We start from the raw sequence: 22,039 nt of genomic DNA, 5'->3' as shown, positions 1-22,039 counted from the left end.
ACCACAACTGCACATTATGAAGATGTGCTATACGTTAACAAACAGCAGAAGCATTCCTTCTTCAGACCCAGAGAGCGAATGGACGACTGAGCTTTACAGTCAGGGCCTTTTGAGAACTTTCAGAAAGGTTTGCTGACACTTCTCATCCATACATTCCCTCATTCAGTAAACTGTTGTAGAGAACCTACTATGTGCTAGAACCTACTATGTTCTAACACTGAGGATGCATCCTTGCCCTTATGAGGCTCACATGCTGGGGGTAAGGGGAAGACAAACAAGACCATCAACAATATATATAAACAAATATGTAGTATATCAGATGGTGAAAAGCATTATGGAGAATGAGAAGGCAGGTGGGGCAGGGAGAGCTGTGGGTGTGGAGGGCGGCACACTACAGTAAAAGCTGTGCCTCTATGAGTCGGGGCCGACTCGATGGCATATAACAACAACAACAACGTACAAGAGAATAATTAATGTCAGAAGGATGAATGTCTAAGATGTCTGAAGATACATATTTAAAGCACATAATGAAACCCCCAAGGTAAAAAGAGGTTCAATTCTGGTAAAAGGGAATGGACATCAAATAAATATGGTGGAGCTCGTCTTCAAATCCCACATGTTGTTATAGCCCATTGTGGAACTTCTGTTTATTGCATTCGTCAGGATTCACTGCAGTGTACTCCACCCATCACAGCCCCCAAACTAACTAAGCAAGTGTTTTACCTTTCTTCCCTGGAGACAAATGATATATACATTGGACACATCATGTATCAAAACACTTGAAGAAAACCATTCTAAAAACCAAAAGTTCCAAAGTCAGATAAATTATTTCCAGAATAAGAAATCTTAGAAGACTCCATAACAATAGTATCAGAAGCAAGCACAAATGATCAGAATGAAACTGAGCCCAAGTAGAGACTGTCAATATGTAAATGTTTTAATATTGTCTTTTTCTTTTTCCCAACTGTGCCAATTCCCTTCTCTGCATGTGAATCTATACTATCTTAACTCATAGTTGTTTGCTCTTCTTAAAGAAGACTCCATTACTTTCCAGATCTGTAAAGGAGTACAGGTTTCATGAAATTACCCTTAGTTAAGAATCTCTCAGGCTGGGCAAACGCAAAAGGCTATAAAAACAGTATTTTGTCATGGCTGTCACATATAACCAAGAACAAAGAGGAAAACAATTACCCCGCTGGAAAGAAGAATAGTGTCTTACTTACCCGGAATAGGAATAATAGGAATACTTTCATTGGGGACCACCCGAGGTGAATTGCTATCTTCCACATAGAAATGAGCGGTCTGGAAACATTTTCTGTGTAGGAAAGAGTGAAACATGCAACAGTGAGTCCAGAGAATTACACTTTGTCTGAGTTCATTATTTGCAATCCTTTCCCAGATTTTCCCACTTTAAACAGCACACAGCACTGAGTGCAAACTCATGGAGAAGTAACAAATTTCAAGGACAACATTAAGTCTACTGGAAGAACCCCAAAGAGTGAAAGAATATCTATTTTTTCATTGTGAAGAGGAAAGGCTTAGTAATGAACTGCTCAAAGACTTGAAAACTTGGCATGGACAGAGGGAACTCATGGTCTAACTGCTAGGATTACCCCAGCCTTCTCAATTGTACAAGTTATACAAGAATTTGCTATTCTAAACTCCCACACCAAGTTCAAAACCACACCTCAAACCCCCAAAATGCAGGCCTCAAAACTGTCCAGCTATACCCTCACCCCATACTGTCAAGTACTGAGCAAAGGCTTCAGAATCCGTGGACAGTTCTTTAAAGGGGCCAGAAGGCTTTAAGGGGACAGGCAGTCAGAGTCAGAGGTCCCTGGCAGACAGCCTCTGCAATAAGGACCTGAAGCCCTCAAGTGTCATCTGCTCATTCTGATTTTACCTGTACTTCAGGCAAAGCAGGGCGCAAACACTGGTCATCACAGGACTGGCCGTGAACAGAAAAGCCATCAGCAGCTCACTCACAGCCTCTGCCTGCTGATGCTGGCTGGCCCTCAGCTTTCTAGCATCCACGTCACCATTCATTGCGGCCCTAATGAGCTGCCGGAAGCACAGGCTGAATATTTAATGAGGCTGCTCAGCGTGAACGGCTATTGTGATCAGAGAAGGGTCCCTGTTCATCTGGCGGAGGGGCTTCACAATAGCCAGCCCTACTGCTGAGTCTTTTAGCCAAGCAGGCAGCATCCTTCTGGCGCTTGGTGTCACTGGACCCATCCCACTCTCTCCCTGGCGTCTCACACCAAGCGGCATTTACACACACTAGAGTTACTTTTTCTGGGGGCAGTCTTCCAACGATTCAGGTCAACTTTTCCTTAGAGTTGTGTTTGCTCATCTAATCAAGAGCATCCCAGGACAAGTCTGACAGGCATAGCACGTTTCTGTGAAGCCCAAAAGGGGGCTGGGGGCAAGGTGTCAGAAACATGAAGCAGTTCTACAAAGCAAAGGAGATCTCTGTGGGGGAGGAGACCTCAGTCATACTGATGGTTCCTCTGCTTTCTACAGGGCTGTGACAGCCACATGCAATCAGAAACAATCACACGTCACAGTGCGCAGTGGCTCTCTTGAAGCAGTGCCTCTTTTCACGCAGACGTAGCTCTGACCCACTGTATGTCTGGGCCCTACTCTAGAATCAGCCTAGGCTGCTGCTCCTTGCATCAGGACGTTCTGAACACAAACTACTCCAACTCTTGGCTAGCATCTCACACGGCTGCTCTTGAAGAGCAGTGAAAAAAAAAAAAGTATTTTTCCTATCAATTGCCTAGCATTTCTAATAATAAAAAAACAGGTTTTCATCACTCTTTGTTTAGCTACCTTTACCTAATATTGGGGAAAACGTCAGTTACATTGGGTAGGAAATGCACAGTGTATTTCAGGGCTCTGGTGCTCACTGAAACTTCAACTCAACGTAAACTGATGGAAAACCATGTGGAGGGGGATAAAAAGGATGATCTGGATGTCTGAGGTAATACCTTCTTCCTATTTCTAAACTCCTTATCAAGGTTTCTAACTGTGGTATTTCTCCCCCTACTCCCAAACTCCCCCAAATCTGTACAGATTTCCAGAAGGTAACATTATAGTTACAACATGCAGACTTCACAGATGAGCCAGAGCCTGAAGCCACCAGTCACACAGCTAAGGAGAATCTGTTTCTGTTGAGCTCTGAGACCACTCAAGAGTTTGGAGGCCCAAAGAAGTGCTGTACATGTCACTGAAATGAATGACAGTCAATCTATCAGGTAGCCTTCAAAAAAATGAAAAAACAAACAAGGGAACAACTCTTCTATTTGGGACCATAATTACTACGTGTATTCAATTTCTAGCACACAAAACTTAAGTGAAAAGAACTGTTACTGGCCACATTATTGTTAAAGTTGGGCAACTTGGAAAGTATATACCACACTGTGGGGTGTTTCCTGGAAGACTAGCTGGGAGTTCACCCAGTCTCCAAGTTACAGAGAAAGCTAAAGGCTCCATATTATCTTTGAAATCAGAAATCACACTCTAATGCCCCATGTGCTGCTGTTTATAATGGGTTTTCCCTGGAGCCAAATTAACTCTGTGATTGCCTGAGGGCAGCTCACCACTGGGATGAAGGTTCAACCAGAAGACAAAGTACTCAGCTTGCACTTCCTCCCCAACAAAGGCCTAAGTGGGCAACTAACTATGAACTTTTGAAGTTTTGAACTTTTCTTAGCATAAAAGACTCAAAAGATTCAGCAAACATTGACTCAGCACCCACTATGTGGGGTACACTGCCGAAAATCAAACTTGCTGCCGTCAAGTCAGATCCAACTCGGTGACCTCTCCTTAGGTTTCCCAGGTGGTATCACTACAGAAGTAGATTGCCCAGTCTTCCTTCCAAGGAGCGGCTGGCGGGTTTGAACCGCCAGCCTTCTGGTTAGCAGGCAAATGCCTTAGACACTATGCTACAGAGCTCCCTGGAGTGTGCAGATAACACCTTCTCAGCAATTGTCTACAATCTTTAAAGCCACTTCTTTAAACCCACCTAAGGATTTGAGTACTTTATAAAAAACTGCACAAGACAGGCAAGGCCCCTGCCCTCCAGGTGCTTCTCTTCTGTGAGAAAAATCAAGTCAGTAGTTTCAAATAGTCAAGAGCTAGGACAGAAATTAAACAGCAGGCTGTGCGGATACCCCGAAGGGGGTGCAGGAGTGGCCTTCACTGAGCAGATGGAATCTGAGCCGAGATTCCATCAAGGCAGAAGAGCCAAGTGAAGTTCCAGGGCAAGACCATCCTGGGCGAATGAGACAGCTCCTGCAAGGGCCTTCCAGCAGAGTGAGCTTGGTGTGGTGTAGGGACTGAAAGGTGTCCAGAGGCACAGGAGGTGGCAGGCCCACTTCATTTTCAGTCTTGTGGGCCACAGGAAGCTTCATTTGCATCTCAGAGGAAGGGAGAGCTTCAAGCAGAGGGTGGCACTGGCTGATCTGTGTTTGTGAAAAAGCTCTCTTTGGATAGTATGTGGTGAAGAGATTATAAAGCAGTTAAGAATGGACACAGGAGATCAGAAGACTATTAAAATCTTCCCAGATGAAATCAGATGGGGCTTTTTTTTTGAAAAATAAAGAAATAAAATGAGGTTATACTATCCATAGTACAAATATGGACTTGTATACTTATTATTGTTTGCTTCATTTTCACATTGATTGATATTTTATTTGTTCTAATATATTCCCTCTGTAACTACTGGGGTTCCACTGAGGGCCAGGGGTCCTGGGATGGAGCAAACAATTAATGTCCTCTGCTGATGGCAGTAAGGTTGGAGCTTCAAGTCCACCAGAGGCACTGAAGAAGACAGACCGGGGGATGGACTTCCAAAAAGTCAGTCAATGAAAACCTAGTGAAGCACAATCTACTCTGACACCTGTGGGGTCACCATGAGTTGGAAGTGACTCAGTAGCAACTGGAAAGAGCAAGCCGAGGGGCAGGCATTGATCACGGGGGCCAGGCTGCAGTCAACTTCTCACAACCACCTATTGCCCTGAAGTGAACCCAGTGCATGTACAAATTCTGGACTGTGGGTTTAATGCTGCAGCAGCTTGTCCAGAGTAGATGTCATGTGACATTCTAACTCGCTCATCTCATAGAAGTCATGACAGATGTGGTTTCTTGACCTTCAGCAGTGCTAGCAATATAGAAGGCAGGAATTTTGAAGAAAAAGAAAGAAGAAAGAAACACCTCAAGTTTTAATGCCTCTAAACTTTCTAATGTGATCCATTCAAAGAGACACTATTTTCTCTAATAGTGAGCTCGAGGGAAATGAGACAGAGGGAATTTCTGAACATGCCCAAGTGTGTCACTGAGCACACAATTTCCATTTTCTACCTAGGTCCAGTTCTCTTTCAGTTAATCTACCCCTTAAAAATCCCTCCCTGAGAATCAGTCACTGGGCCCTAGGGCTCAAGATGATGGCCATGGGGGACATCAAGCTCAACTAGCATAACATACTACACAAAAACATTGTTCTACATCCTACTTAAGTGAGTGGCAACTGAAGTCTTAAAAGCTTGCAAGCAGCCATCTAAGATGCAACAATTGGTCTCTCCTCATCTGGAGCAAAGAAGAATGAAGAAAACGAAAGATGCATGGGAACAGTTAGTCCAATGGGCTAGTGGATCATATGATCCTAAGCCTGTATGACCATGACACCAGAAGAACTAGATGGTGTCCCGTTACCAATGTCAATCACTCAGAGGGGGATTGGTGCAGAAGATCCTGGATAGAGTGGGAGAACAAAGTAGAACAAAATTCAAAATCATTGAAGAAAAAAAAAAAAAAAAAAAAAAGACCACATCTGTTGGTCTGAATAGAGTCTGGTGAGACCTCTGAGACTATAGGCCCTAATTACCCTTCAGGTCTGGAATTGAACTCACTCCTGTGGCTTCCAGCCAAAAAACAGACAGGTATATGGGGTGAACATTTACATCAGGTAGAGACACTTGTTGGTGTAATCAATAGTGGGAGAACAAAAGGGCAGCATTTACACAGGGAGACAGCTGGGGACGGGGTGGGCAGGAGTGCATGGGAGGGAAGCACACAGGCAAGAGCTAACTACCTGGAGGAAGTGGGAAAAGAGGTGTTACATTGTGGGGAATTGCAGTCCAGGTAATGAAACAAAATGTATATGAAATGCTGTATGGAAAATGAATTTGCTTTTGCCCAGATCACAATAGAAATTTTAAAAATAAAAGAAGTAAAAAAGAAAAGAAAAAAAAAAAAAAGCTTACAAGCAGTTACCTAAGATGAAACAATTGGTCTCTCCTCATCTGGAGCAAAGAAGAATGAAGAAAACCAAAGCTAAATGGAAATAGTTATTCCAAGGGACTAGTGGACCATGTGAACCACAGCCTACAAGACCCTGAGACCAGAACTAGATGGTTGGTGCCTGGCTACCACTGTCAACCACTTGGAAAGGGATCAAAATAGGACATCCTGGATAGAATAGGAGAAAAATGTGGGAAAAAAACCTCAAAATCGTAAAAAAGACCAGGCTTACTGGTCTGACAGACTTTGGTGAAACTCCTGGGACTATGGCCTCTAGTCACCCTTTGGGCCTGGAATTAAACTCACTCCTGTAGTTTCCAGGAAAAAATAGGCCTACAAGGTGAACATTTACATCAGGTAGGTACAATCCTTAAAACAATTAACTATGGGCGATCAGAAGGACAGCATGTGCATAGGGAGATAGCTCAGAGAGCAGGACCGCATAGGAAAGGAGGACACAAGGAAAAGGTAATCACAGGGAAGAAGTGGGAAGACAGCTGTTACATTGTGGGGAATTGCAGTCAATGTCATGAAACAAAACGTGTATGAACTGATGCATGGAAAATGAACTTGGCTCTGTAAATTTTCAACCAAATTACTATTAAGGAAAAAAAAAATCCCTCCCTAGATGACATGGATTCTAGGTTCATAAAGAGCATTTTCTAAAATTCTATTTTCTTCATGATGAACATTTGTTTATATAATACTTTTTTTAAAAAGAAAATAATGAAGTAGCCATGTTTGGAACAAAAAATACCTTTACATTTTTTAGCTACAAATTATAATGGGGAGGATCATCATATACTTTTTATGTTTCTACTTCTCCCCCTGTCTTTCCTGTACCCTCAGCATCCCGCCCCAGTGATGTATGTCCCCTTAAGAACTGAGACAACGAGATAATGATTTTTTTCCAGTGACCCTGACTGGCCTCTTAATGACCCAAACTGGCTGTCTCCCACTTCCCCTACTCTACGTTTATAGCATAGATTTTCTTGATATTCCTACGTTTCTAAATTCAGGGACACTGTCATTTTGGAGGAGCTCTGGTAGCGTAGTGCCTAAGGCACTTGACTGCTAACCAGAAGGCTGGTGGTTCAAACCCACCAGCCACTTCTGGGAAGGAAGATGGGGCAATCTACTTCCGTAGTGATACTGGCTCAGAAACCCAAGGAGGGGTCGCTATGAGTCAGGTCTGACTCGATGGCACATAACAACAACAACAACACGTCATTTCAGGGAGTCCTAAAGAGCATCCATCATCAGTGATATTTCAGTCAATTGGTGGTTATTATCCAGCAATGTTTCTGGCTGTGGCTGGGAGCATTTACAAAAACCCATGCTGGATAAACCCCACTCCTGGCAACTCTAGTGGAGCAGACCCAGGGTGGGGCCCTGTGTATTCTGAAAAACATTCAGAGAGACATCCACAGCAAAGAAGAATGAAGAATAAAAAAAGATGCATGGAAACAATTAGTCTAAGGGACTGGTACACCATGCAATTCTCAGCCTATATGACCATGAGACCAGAAGAACTAGATGGTGCCCAGCTACCACTGGCAACCACTCAGAGGGGATCTATGTAGGAGATCCTGGATAGAGAGGGAGAACAATGTGGAACAAAAGTCAGTATCATTTGGAAAAAAAAAAAAAAAAGGACCTTTGCTGGTCTGATAGAGCCTGATGGAACCCCTGAGACTGTGGCCCCTAGTTGCCCCTCAGGTCTGGAATTGAACCCACTCCTTTGGCTCCCAGCCAAACAAAAGACAGGCATATGAGGGGAACATTTACACCTGGTAGATACACTTCTTGGAGAGAACAATCATGCGAGAATAGAAGGGCTGTGTATGCACAGTGAGACAGCTCAGGGAGCATGAAGGGATGGACACAGGGAAGAGGTGACTATGGGGAGGAAGTGGGAGGGAAGCTGTTACAATGTGGGAAACTGTAGTCAATGTCATGAGACAAAGTGTACATCAACTGCTGTACGGAAAGTGAATTTGCTCTGTAAACTTTCACCCAAATCACAATAAAAATTAAGAAAAAAAATTCAGAGTGAAAACAAGTCAAAGGATGTGAATCTGCTGGTCCTTAGGTCAGCTATATTTCTTGCATGCCTCTCACAGTGTGAGGATCTGCTCCTGGTAAAGGCAGGCAGTTTTCATACAACAGAGCCCCCAAATGCAAGCCAAATGCCTCTGGTGTTCAATCAAGATGTACATGTTGGATCTATGAGCACCTGACAGAAAGTTCTACAGAGCAAAATGGTATCAAACGTTCTGCATTACTCTCCATTCATTCATCCTTTTCAAAGAAAAATCAAATGCGGGTGCATGTATTTTTAAAAGTTTTTAAGACAGGCTTACATGGAGGTAAAGAGGGTAATTTTTGCTATCCTGCCTAATAATGATCAAATCTATGCAGATTCTGGTTAGTAGCTCCGCTAGTCTCAAGCCCACAACCCACAACTTGTGATCCAGATTCACAGGGTATCTGAGGCGCTGCGTGGGAAGGTGCATATATGTACATAGGAGTCTGGCAACGAGAAGGTCCATGGGACTCATGTGGCTCACAGTCAGGATTATTTGATCCTGGGCTGAAATTTCTAAAAATAACTTTTTATTCATTCAGATAAGGGAGATCTTTCAAGGATGGAGACTTTTTCAAAAAGAAAAAAGGGTGCTTGCTTCGTTAGCACATACACTAAAATGGGAATGATACAGAGAAGATTAGCACGGACCCTGCGCAAGGGCGACGTGCAAATTTGTGAAGCGTTCCGTATTTTTAGACTGCAGTCAATGTCATGAGAAAAAGTGTATGTGAACTGCTGTATGGAAGATAAATTTGCTCTGTAAACTTTCACCCAAATGACAACGAAATAAATAAAAATTGGTACTCCTGAGAAGGCAGAGTATATCTTCTAGTCAGGATCCAGTAAATATTGAAAAGTATCACCTGTCAATTTTAATTCCCTAACTCCCATTGAAAGACACAAACACAGTCAGCACATGACAGACTAAGGGAGTTTAATTGGTCCCTTTTTGACTAATGACACATACACACACACAGACACACCCAGCTGTTCTCACAGTACTTTATAATTATTTATACTAAAGTTATAGAGTCTTACTATTCAAGAAGAATATAGCAAACTACCAAGATAAGCAAGAACCTCTAGGCCTTATCCTAATTCTCCCACCATTTCCTTCTAGGAATCTGAAATATTTTTAAGCAGAACAGTGAGAATGACCACTCTTCTACATAAAGCCTTCCTTTTCTGCTGCTCCTGTCCTTCCAGGTTCCTGCTTAGATCATCTCTGATGGATCCCAACAATTTTCTTTCTGCTCCTCTGACAAGAACCTGAATCTTGTGACAGGAATAAACTAGGTGACTGCTAATTTTCAAAAGCAAAATGCTGACCCTGCGTCCATAAAGGTTGGACATTGGAAATGTTTGGAACTCCACTCCGCAGTATCATATGTCAAAAAGGCTTTAAAAAAAAAAAAAAAAAAACTAGGCACCCACAGCCTGCCTTCTGGAGAGAGGTTTCTGAGGTCTACAGACAACTGGATCAAAAAGTATGTTCTTTTTTGACAAACCTGCTCTTACCCAGGGTCCTCGGCTTACTTACTACAGTGCTGCCCTAAACACTATGGCTGCTGGTACCAGGACCAGGAGGAGGACTGAAACAAGGTTTCCAGATGCCTGTAAAAACTCAGAATTACAAAATAGCTGACTGAATGTGGATATGTCAGGATTAGAAACCAAGTCACTGTCTCCAAATTAAGCTCAATGGTTTTATAATCACATCAGGGTGACAAGAAGTTTGTTTGCCGTGTGCAGTGCAAAATTCTAATTGCAGACTAGAATGGGCAGTTGGCTGAGCTGCTGTTGAATATTAATGAACTAATCTCCACTGATTTATACACCGCTCTCATTCAAATTTACAGTGCTGTTCCCACTAATAAACCCATTTCTTCTCATGGTGTTGAGGGCATAAATCACATTAATATTTACTTTTGTAAATGAATTTGTTGTGGCAAACCCTATATGAATAAGAGCTACTTAAAAAGTTAAAAATATTTCACATGCCTTTAAGGAAGATGATAGAGAGCTATGTTAAAAAGATATGGGTTGATTTATTAAGGCAAAATGTTTCAAGAAACTGAAGGGACAAATACAGCAGTAGAAGGGAAAGGCCATAGAATTATTGGATATTTTCCTCAATGAGAAGTTTGTTTGTTTGAAATAATTGGGAAGAGTTATGGGGGTGGGGAGCCTGACTTAAGTTCTAACTTGAGATTTCTCATATGCAACCATTTCCTTGTTGGTAAGTTTTCTTTCCTCCATATTAAATGTTTCAGCTTATAAAACTCAAGTTCACACTCAGAGAATCTTTTCAGGAAGGGATCTTCTAGACAGAAAAATTCAGAAATGCGCTTCTGGTGGGCATATTTCCCAAAACCATGAAAGAGGACATGTGATCTGACAAATATGAATGTTCTTTTGGGGATAATCGAATGGCATATTTTACATCAGGGCTGTCCTGGAAATCCGAGGACATATGGTTGTCATCCCTTGCATAAGCTGGGCTTGTCAGATGTGAAAAGGAGAGGAAGGGAGGAGAAAAAAGAACAAAATCATGTGGAGGATGAATGGGGTGAGAGAGAGGATGTAGATATTAAACTCAAACGAGGAGAAAATGTTTTCCAAATATTTTGACTTTCACATAGGTAGGAGAGCTGTCCCATTCCCACTCCTGTTACTGCTAGAAGTGACAAAAGTCTGACTCACCACCCCATGAGGATTTTACTAGATAAAACAAATTGGTTCCATTTAACATCCTTTGGAAGGTGGAAGAAGAGTAAGTAATGATATACATAGAAGTGGTCTCAAGACAACTGAACTCTTTAAAAAAAAAAACACTACGCTTGCCAGGAAATCCTTGCAGGCACCCAGGTCAGCCGAAGATAAGAGAACAAAGGCCACTTCATAAACCATATTTTTGACAAGACCAAGAACCTAAACATAGTTGAGGATTATATTACAGCTGGCTTCAAGGGCCCTAGATAGTATTTCTCTCTACTCTCAGCTGTTAGCCAGAAAAGAAGGTGTGAAGTCAGGGGCTTTGAGTGAGCAGTCTCACCCTTGGTATCCTGGCCTGGAATGTTCTGAGCATCTGGACTGAGGTCTGAGTGAACCTCTAACATATATTACTACTGGTATAAGGCACTGATACAGCCCCCACTCATTTGGCAAGGTTAACAGTGACGTGAAGATCCAATTCATTTTCGGGAGGAGGTGGGAAATAAAAATCCATGTTTTATTTACTGCACATATTGTGTAGTATCTGTGCTCTAAAATGGTTCTATCAAAGCCTGTTGGCAACTACTTATTTCCTTAACATACTGACTGGCTACACTTCGCTATAAGAGTAATTTTCTAAGGATTTAGGGAGGTATTGAAGTCACTGTTTGGTGAAAACAGTTAAGTGCTTGCGGTGTAGTAAATTACCTGGTAGGGCTTTTCTAGCCGCAAGTCTTTGTAAACTCCATGGTGGAATTTGCTGTGAGAAACTGAGTAGCTTCTGATTGTTAAAATCATCCACCTGGGGTATTTCTGTTGGGAGCAGCACAAAGCAATGTTCTGGGAGGTTCCCACTCTCTCTCACGTACTTAGAATTCTGATGTTATGATTGGCTAGTTTGGCCACTCTGCCAGGCTCAAAGGGAGGCCTTCTAGAGGCAGAACTCTCTCTGACTGCTGGCTGAGAAAGATGTGCTCCTGAGAGAAAGTTTGCGCTCTGGAAAAACACGCGCCTGCTGAGAAAGAGACACGCATTGCTGGAAGAGACACCGAGAGACATGTACTGCTGGTTGAGAGACTACTGGCTGAGAGACAGTGGGCTGAGAGAGACTGAGCATTTTTCCTGAACTTGAATTGTAGCCTGGTGCTTCTCTAATAAACCCCCTAATCTGTGCATTCTGTGTGACCACTGCAGTGAATTAGCGAACCCAGCAGAAAGGTGGTGAGTGTGGTGGGAAGAAAGATTGGTGAAAGGGCTGGGGGGAGGCAGCATGTTTGGCCTTGTAGGAATAGGCCTTGGGCTACTGATAGTGATTCTGTCTTCCTCTTGTGTGGTTAGAGGATGTGGGAAGATGTGGCCTCCTTGTCTTTTTAGCAGTGCTTGACTGCTAACTGAAAGGCTGACAGTTCAAACCCACCCAGAGATGCCTCAGAAGAAAGACCTGGTAATCTGTTTCTGAAAAAACCCTGTGGAGCATAGCGTCTAACACACACAGAGATGCCATGAGGAGGAACTGACTCTATGGCAACTAGTGGTGAGGTATGACATGTTTCTTCACTGAAAAGCCCCAGACTGTGGTACTTTGTGAATATGTGAGACCATCTGGGGAAGGAAAACAAAAGTTGATTCAGACATCATAATATCAAACAGGTTAAATTCCAGATAGTATAAGAATTTAAACATTAAAATTTGAAATTCTCGAAGTACTGAAGAAAGAAAAATGTAACCTCAGAGTGGAGAAAGGCTTTGTAAGTGTGACTTACAATCCAGAAACTACAAAAGAAAATAGGGATAAATATGTATAAAAGGCAAAGAAAAATGTAGAAGCTGATGTTTTGGTGTGTATTTTTCACCACAATTGAAAAGCAAAAGTAAAAGAAGCATCATTCAACATACTTGAAAAGCAAATTACAAATGAGAAAGAACTATCTGTGACCTGTATTGCTGACAAGGGATAGTCTTCCTCTGCATATTGATTAGAAAAAGATCAACACTCCAAAGGATAAATGGGAAAGGACATGCACTGGCTCAAACAGATGAAGGATGCTCAACCTCATTCATAAAAAGAAAAAAAAAATACATTCAAACTACACTGAAGTCCATGTTTTTCATCTCTGAGGTAAGCATACATCCCAAACTTTGACAACTCACCAAGCTACACAGGCTGCGGAGCTAGGCACTCTCATGCTTCGCTGCGAGAAATACACCATGGTATTCTAATTTGGCACCATCCATCAAAATAACAATTGCATGTACCCTTGGATGCAGCCTACTCTTGAATATATCCTACTGCTACATTTACGTAATTGCAAGATGACACTTGAATGAAGTTATTCATCGTGGCATTGCTTGTAGTAACAAAAGAGTGGGAACAACAAAAATACAGTTTGAACAAATTATGATACATCTATGCAATGGATGCAGGTATCCCCTGCTTTTCAAAAGTTTGGTTCGTGCCACTTTGCTTTTACAAAGCACCTACATTAGTATCTGTTTCTACTAACTGAAAGAAATCTGAGGGGATTTTCACTTTTATGAAAAAGATGAAAACAAAACTAGCGTTCAGCATTTGTTCTGCAGTGAGCCACTGAAGAGGCAGCTCACATCCGAGTAGCCAGAGCGGCGCTGACAAGCTCCTTCCGCAGGAACTACATGTATCATCTCAGCATCAAGCCACCATGGCTCCGAACTGTGTCTGTGAACACTATCTGTTAGGGTTGTATCTATTTGGGTTGTATCTATTTAGTTTGTATGTGTTATTTGGTATGTTTGGTAGATTAGTATTTTGGGTCTGGGAATGCTCAAAAATTTTTCCCATGCAAATTAATGGTAACTGCGTCTTTGCTTTACACCATTTTGGTTTATAAAAGGCTTTATAGAAATTTGCTACTTTCAGATAGCAGGGAAAACCCAAATTATGTGTCTGCCAAAAAAAAAGAGAACGAGCGAGCGAGCAAGCACAGGACAATGTATCTCAGCTTCAAAGAGAAATGAAGACCTGACTCAATGCTATGGGACATGGATGACCCTTGAAAACCTTCTGCTGAGCAAAGTCAGTTAGACACAAAAGGACAAATATTGTTTACATATCTTCAACAGGAAAATGCACAGAGACAAGGGTTTATTGGTGGTCACCAGGGGTAGATGGCAGAGGAAAATGGGGAGGTACTGCTTAAGGGGCACTGAGAGTCTGTTAGGGGTGATGACAAAGTTTGGAAATGGATGGTGGTAGTGGTTACACAACCTGCTGAACATAATTAATGTCACTGGATTATACATAAAAAAATGATTGAAACAGCAAGTGTTTTATCTGTTTTGCCAAAATAAAAAAATAAATAAGGATGATGAAACTATAATATGCACAGAGAAAAATCTTGCTAAGTGAAAAAACACCAAGGAACATGGCAGTGTATACAGTATAGTACTGTGTATACAGCAATAAAAGGATATGTAGTTATATTTGTTTATATATACCTATAACAATTCCTGGGAGAACAGACAATAAACTAGTGAGTGACATGGTTACCTATCTGGAGTGGGATTTGCGAGTAGAAGATGGGATGTGGATTTGGGGTTTTTATCACTTTAAACTTTTTGATGTTCAACTATGTGAAGTGTTGTTGTCTGCCGTCGAGTCAGACCTGACTCATAGCGACCCCTCCTCTGGGTTTCCGAGGAGACTATTCAAAATTTAAATCTACAACTTTAAAAACTAAATACTAGGTATATAGTAAATACTAGGGTCTGTTCTCCTTTCTCCTTTCTGGGGAGTCATCAACTATCAGTTCTTCCAGCTGTTTTCCTGCTGTTAGCAATTCTACCCACACTGCTCCTCAGAGCACACAGTCCCCCCTCTTTCTGCTGTGGGGAGATGCTCTTTAAGGTGAGCACAGTTACAATCTTTGGAAGTACAAAAGGCTACTGCCTTCAGGTTCATGCGCATGAACTTTGTAGCAGCCATCTTAGGGGTCTGGAGGGTTGATGTGAGTGGGTGATGTGAGTAGTTAATGAACTTGGCTGATAACTGAAAGGTTGGAGGTTTGAGTTCACCCAGAGATGACTCAGAAGAAAGGCTTGATGAACTATTTCTGAAAAACTGGCCACTGAAAACACTATGGAGCACACAGTTCTAACTGACACACATGGGACTCCCGTGAGTCAGAAATAACTTGACAGCAACTGCTTACTGGCTGAAGGGTTGCTATTCAGGATCCACCCACATGTTGGATGGAGATGCAGGTCAGGAGAGGCAATGAGAATGGACAGAAGAAGACAACGGTGGGATACCACAGGCTGATGGAAGTGTGCCCCCAGCAGTCTGCTCTCAGCGTGCCTTTTATACAGCAGCAGAAGGTATGGAACTGGGTCAGGAGACAGCAGCAAAGAAGCCTGGGGATACAAGGGGTCACAGGGTGCTCTGAAAAGTATGATGAAAAAAGATGAGGAATTCTAGGCTCAGTGAAGAACAGAGTATGACAAGGGGTACCCCACATGAGGAAGAGCAGAAATTTGAGCCCATTGAAAACAGGCTCGATATCTGACTCATCTCCTCATCACGGAGCAGTTAGCACAGCACGCCAAGCAGTGAAGTGCATTGCTCAGGACTCAGACCACCGGGTGGTAGACCCAACTCGGCCAAATAAGTAGAATACTCCAATTATGTAACCTAACTTCTCAGAGCCTTGGTTTCCTCATTGTGTAGATGGGGTAGTAGCATACATTACACATTTCACATACAGTAGTACTTCCATTAATCTTTGTAACAACCCTATGAAAGGAGACTACCACTAGACCTACTTTTCAGATGAGGCAGCTGAGGCACAGAGGGCTTCAGTAACCTGCTCAAGGTCACAAAGCCAGGGAGTGGTAGAGCTGCAGTGAGAGCTCACATCTCTGAGTCCAAGTCTTTTCAACTACTGCACGGATTCAGAGACAGGCGGGTTCTATAAATCCTTGTAGTTTCCCAACATAGCTGCTAACACCTAAACCTGCATGAAATGCACTGTGCTTTCCCCAAACTTCTGCATTTTCAAGGTAGAGAAGATACCAGAGGTGATTGAGTGCCTTGTAACAAAAGACAGTATCTGAGAGTCTCTGTGTCTGAGAGTCTCTGATATGATCTGAAAGACATCTGTAATCAACCTATTCCCACATTTGGGGCCAAGTACATGACTCAGAGAAAGGAGCCCTGGTGGTGAAGTGGTTAAGTGCTCGGCTGCTAACCAAAACGTTGGCAGTTTGAACCCGCCAGCCACTCTGTAGGGGAAAGATGAGACAACCTGCTTCTGTGAAGATTTATACCTTGGCAACTCCAAGGGGCAGTTCTGTGTCTCACATGGTCACAGTGAGTTAGAATCGACTCTATAGCAGTGGGTTTTGAAATGAATTAAATTTAATAATGGTGCATCTGTGTCATGTGTGCAGCTATGGTAGCATTTCTAGGAGGCCTTAGAAACTTTGCACAGTTATCTTAGTGCCATCTGTGAAATGCTGGCTCTGTGAGGCATTACAATCAAAATCACATTCTATTTATAAGGGACCTAGTATAAAAGTTAGGAATTTATATGATCCCCAAGGTTTCCCTCTCTTGGGGTTATACAGAGGGTTTCTATTTCAGTTTCTACCCTTGGAGTGTCGAAAATATATTAGAAATTGAGAACTTCAAAAAGTAAAGCGAGAGCAGAGAAAGCATAATTATGCTACCAATGGCAGCAGTTACTGCCCTTCCCTAGAAAGCAAAACTGCTGTGCCCCGCTCGGAAGAAGAAAGATCCTGGACTTCCTCATTCATCTTTCACAGCTCCTGCATGATAGCTCCTCAGATGTCACAGGTACACCTGCTTGCAGAAGATGAAACACCTAACGTTTCACAAGAATATGATTCACCCACGACACATCATTCCACGTAAAAATGTTAATGTAAACTTTCTCTATTGGTTCATTGAAAGTAAAAAGTGACCAGTGATGACATAATATTTATCAGTGAAATTAGCCTAAGTAGCCATTTAATATTAAAAAATTAATTATATGAATATTAAATGGAATTTGCCTGAGATTATCCTTACGGAAATATTATCGAAAGACTTGTGTGTGGTGATTAAGTATACACTGTGATTTCTAAAGGATTATTCTAAATCTTGCCTGGACAGTAAGTTTTCTAAGTACTCAAGCTACACAGAACTCACGTGCTTTCATTTTTTTATTTTTCATTTCACCTTTCTTACGGACAAGTGTATGATGCTTGCTCACTTCTCCCTTCCCTTCTTATTCTTCATCCCTAACCTGTGAGTTGAGAAGCCTACAAAGATACTTTTTACCTGTAAGGCTCAACACATGCATTATTTGGACTTAAAAGGTCTACAACATGCAAACGTCTGAAATTTTGGCAAGAAAATGGATGCAACACACATATAGACTCACAAACACAGAGCACCCCCAGCATGAACCACCCTGCAAACAAACAAAAAATCCCCCAAAAGCATAAACTCCCCAAACCACAAAATAAAGCAATGCAAGCACAAAGACGACAAACTTTCATCGGTATCAGCTAACCCCAAGCTGTGTTGGTGTTTGCAAAGTCTTAGTTTTGGGAGTTGGGGTAGAACAGGTGAGTCCCAGCATTGTGCTGTCTAGAAGACTTTAATCCCCATGGCAACAAAACAAAAAGTTGGCAAGCCAGTCCCGGCCCTCGAGACACCCCCCTTAAGCTTGACTGCCCCTCACCTGCTCCCCTTCTCTCCTCTCTCCCCAGAGGAAGGCACTTCATGGAAACGTCTGGGAAAGCCCTTGGACTTTACTTTGTTACACCTTCTAAATGGACAAAAAACAAAAGAGAACAGGTGTAGAAGACAGTATTTTCAATTGGCCACCAATGCCCTCCCCTCCACTCGATCACAGGCATTCCCCAGCACTGGGCCTCGTTTGGGACGTTTTAAAAAGAGGAAGCTTAAACACAAGATGCTTGGTGTTATTAAGCTGCTTTGTGTGGAAGTAAGAAATGAGAAAGGGAAACTCTGCTCTTGAAGCCACCCGTAGGGCTGAGATGCCTGTCTTATCCCTGGTGTCAGTGGAAGGAAAGGCGATCACAAATACAACGATGACCTGTCTCCCTCATGTACTGCCTCCTCCACCTTTGCCACACTGCTGTGACCAGCAAGTTGGCTTAAAATACCACTGGCAGAAACAGAACTTGACAGGAATCTCCTGGATACCATGTGGACCTCCTCTGTACCACAATTTTCTCCGAACCTGCTGCTGTTAAACAAATCTGAGGTTTTGTCTTGTTCCCGTACATTCCTCTCATCTCTGGCCAATTTCCTGATCCACAACACAGACTATGGAATAGGTAGGACAGGTGCCTCAGAGGAGGGCAAATAGTAGTAGTATTTAATAGTAGTAGAAATTACTATGTATTAAATCCTATGTACCTTCTTTAAACGTAAATATAACCATGGCATCTGAGGCTTGACTATGGCATTTAAAACATGGTTTTGCCACTAGGAACACGTGAAGGTGTTTAATTCTTTAATTATATTTCAGCCTGAAATCACCTGGGTTATAGGGTTTCACACAGAAACATTAAATACTTTTTCTTCCCAATTCTTGCCAAACCCTGTTTGGGGAACCACATAGGCAAAGTTGGATATACTGAGGCTCTCTATTTTGGAAACTGTGTTGAATCCACTCAGAGTTCTGAATTCAGGTATGTGATTCCAAAGAATGTGCACTAATCCTCGGATTCCCTGGGTCCTTTTTGACATCTATGAATGAACATCCTCTATTTTGAGTGTTCGGTCCTGATCTTCTATTCTTCCTTCTCCCCCAAGATACGCCTTCATTCATTTTGATAATTATTAGACTCTGTATTGGGTAAAATTGCTTGGCACAGGATCTAAAATTCAGGGACGTCAACACACTGGGGAATACGGTTAACAAAGAGGAGGGAGGGCGGGAGGGCTGTCATTCAGAACTTCCTGTCTCCCTCTATCGAGAACATTCTGGAACTACAACAACTGTCCTTAAAACATCACAAACAAGCTCAGTGCGGCTGCAAACATTAATCTGAGGAAATCATGAGTGTGTTGGAGTGTTTTTGCAAATTTTCATAAAAACTTGAAATTTGCAGCTTCCTCAAATATTTAGACTTCTCCTCAACCCTTAGCCCTAACTCTGAATTCTGCCAGATTCACTCTTCCGGGAATTTTGGAGCTGAGCCGGCTATCTCCGCAGTTTTTCCTCACACACAATCACAGGCGCTTAAAACTACCACCCGTAAACTGACAACACTTTGCTGAGAAGCAAATGTCATAAAATCAAGAACTAATAACTTGAGCAATTGAGGGGGCCAGCCCAGCAAAACCGAGAGGACAAACAACGGAGAGGACAAACGCATCAACCCTGGGAGGAAAAGCACTTAACGGTGACAAAGCCAAACGAAAGGGGGTTTTCACGTAGAATACGGTGAATACAATAAGGGCTTTCCCTTTTCTGAAGAACAAGCTTGTGTTTAGAAATTTATCCATCCACCCCTTCCCTGGCAGAATCGGTCCAGTCTTTTAAGTATCTTAGAGCATGTTCAAATGGCAACCTTTAGCATCTAGTCTCTCCTCGCTTTTGTTTAATGACTGTGGGTTAGCCTGTTCCAAGAGCTTCGGCTGGCAACTCAGGGCCAATTTGACAGCAGGGGGTCGGTTACTATAACAACTGACAGCTCTCATGAATTCTGAAAGGCCCCCGAGTGGCCATTTGGGAAACAGTTATTGAGCAAAAAGTTGCCCAGGATCGGCAGCATTAGAAGCACGTGACCCTGATACACAGCTGCAGGAGAAAGGAAAAAAAGCACCCACCTCCGGGAACAGCTGGGGACCTCACAAGGCTCTCCACCCCCATTCCTTTTAGCGTCTCAGGGCAAGAGGGGCTTAACACCACAGTGTCACCATAAACTTAAACCCTTGGAGTCAAGCCATATTTTGGCATCACAAAACACACTTTAGCTCTCCCTACCAGTTTGGCTTTCAAGAGCTGAACTGTAAAAATTATTCTTGATGATGGAAAAAACAAAACAAAACAAAAAAAACCTTGGACTATGCCACAGATACAAGATCCAGAAAGGGATGAGTGGCATGCTAAGATGCTGCCAGCTCTTGAAGAAAAAGTGCTGCCCTGAATACTCACTGTCCAGTGAACAGTTTGTTTACATAAGAAAAGATAATGGAGGTCACATAAAGCCACTAAAACTCAGATGTGGAAGCTCAGATTTTTCTAGACTTCAGAAAAGTTTGACCTAAACCCATCTTTAGATTCTTATTCTATCCCTCAGCACAAGAGGGCACTTGGCAACTTGGATGGACCCAATGCCTTTGCATGTGCAGAATCCATGGAAAAGAATTTGATCCTACTGTTTCATAATCAGGGATTTTTTTTTTTTTCTTTCTTTTTTTTCTGCTCAGAGGAACAGCACTCTGATGGAGTTTTTCTGGTAAAGCGCAGTTCTACTCTGAAACACATGGGGTCACCATGAGCTGAAACTGACTTGATGGCAACTGCAGGATCCCTCTCCTCCCTCCCAGGCCTGATGGAGTGCTTCTAGCCATGTCCTCCCCCAGCCCCCTCTGCCTGGAGCACCTTTCTTTCTTTGCTTAGTGAAAATCAAAACCTTAACAACCACTCACTCCTCCAAGAGTCCTCCCGGGCTCACCACTCCTTCCTACCCCACCCAGGCAGTGGTCAGGACCAATACCCCCCACACCCCACAGCACACACCTTGACAATCACTGCAAATTTATCTGCCTGCAGGGGCCAGGCAGGGAAAAGCAGGTGAGCAGAGACAGGTAACGTGGAGAGCAAGTGCCACTTAAAACCATGGGGCCACATAGTTGGCTGTACTCAGCCTACCTATTCCGCAAAGGAATATGACAACACAGAAAACAAGAAGTTGAAGTGAAAATTTCCTATTTTCAGAAACAATTCAGATTTTTAAAGATAGTATGCCAGCTAATAATAAAACAAGTCTGGAGGCTCCCAAACCTGTTTAGCATGACCTCTGTTTAGCTGGCTCATCTCCTTTGAAAAGCTACGAGGCTGCCCCCAATGGGCACTCTGTCTCTACTCTCATTCCCTGGTGCCCGACGCACGTTAGATGCTTAAGATATGTCAGGGAATGAATTCACAAAGGGAACTCACTCATTGCCTTTGAGCCAGATCCGACTCATACCGACCCCTCCTTGGGTTTCTGAGGTGGTTATCACTATGGAAGTAGATTGCCCAAACTTCCTTCCGAGGAGTGGCTGGTGGGTTTGAGCCGCCAGCATTCTGGTGAGCAGTCAAATGCCTTAGGCATTACGCCACCAGAGCTCCCATAAATGGTCTTAAGTTAAAAAAAAACTCTAAAGCAAAACAAAAACATAAGCTCCAGGTTTGAGTTACTCTAAAATCTACTAGCTGTGTGACCCTGGAAGTCACTCCACCTTCTGGAAACCTCTCCGGGGGCCTCAGTGATGCAGTCCCTGACACCTTGCTGTGCACGCGCACGCACACACACGCATACACACACACGCGCGTGCACATGCGCACACGCACACACACACACACACACACACACAGCTGCTGTGAGAATTAAACAATGTAATGCATGCTTTGCACTAATCCAGCCATTACTGTTATTCTTAGTGGTTACTCCCCTTGGCTATCCCTTCACAAAGGAGCCCTGGTGGTACAGAGGTTAAGCACTCAGCCGCTAACCAAAAGGTTGATGTTGTGAACCCACCCAGCAGCTCCGCTGGAAAAAAGACTTGATCTGCTCCTGTAAAAGAGTACAGCCTAGGAAACCCTATGGGGCAGTTCTACTCTGTCACAGGGGGTTTCTATGAGTTGAAAATCTCAGAGATTTTTGACGGCACCTAACAACAACAGAAACAACATCCCTTCACAGTTA

The 22,039-nt window shown here is 42.9% G+C and overlaps 1 protein-coding gene and 1 non-coding gene across 2 annotated transcripts in view; one reads left to right on the top strand and one right to left on the bottom strand.

Annotated features, from left to right (window-relative positions):
- The window catches only part of PTPRG (protein tyrosine phosphatase receptor type G), a 995,540-nt gene that overhangs the window by 68,012 nt on the left and 905,489 nt on the right, over positions 1–22,039 (bottom strand). The window contains exons 14-15 of the mRNA XM_007937293.2: positions 17,830–17,916; positions 1,224–1,315 (exon numbers count right to left, since the gene is read on the bottom strand). Of these exons, the coding sequence (XP_007935484.1) occupies positions 1,224–1,315; positions 17,830–17,916 (179 nt within the window). The remainder of the gene's footprint in view (positions 1–1,223; positions 1,316–17,829; positions 17,917–22,039) is intronic.
- LOC122149703 lies at positions 8,980–9,086 on the top strand. The gene has a single exon (XR_006163282.1). It is a non-coding gene; the product is annotated as a U6 spliceosomal RNA (small nuclear RNA).

Source organism: Orycteropus afer, unplaced genomic scaffold (assembly GCF_000298275.1).
Source record: "Orycteropus afer afer isolate SDZICR_OR568_19922 unplaced genomic scaffold, OryAfe1.0 scaffold00041, whole genome shotgun sequence".
Taxonomy (NCBI): Eukaryota; Metazoa; Chordata; class Mammalia; order Tubulidentata; family Orycteropodidae; genus Orycteropus; species Orycteropus afer.
This window is presented reverse-complemented; position numbering and strand designations above follow the sequence as displayed.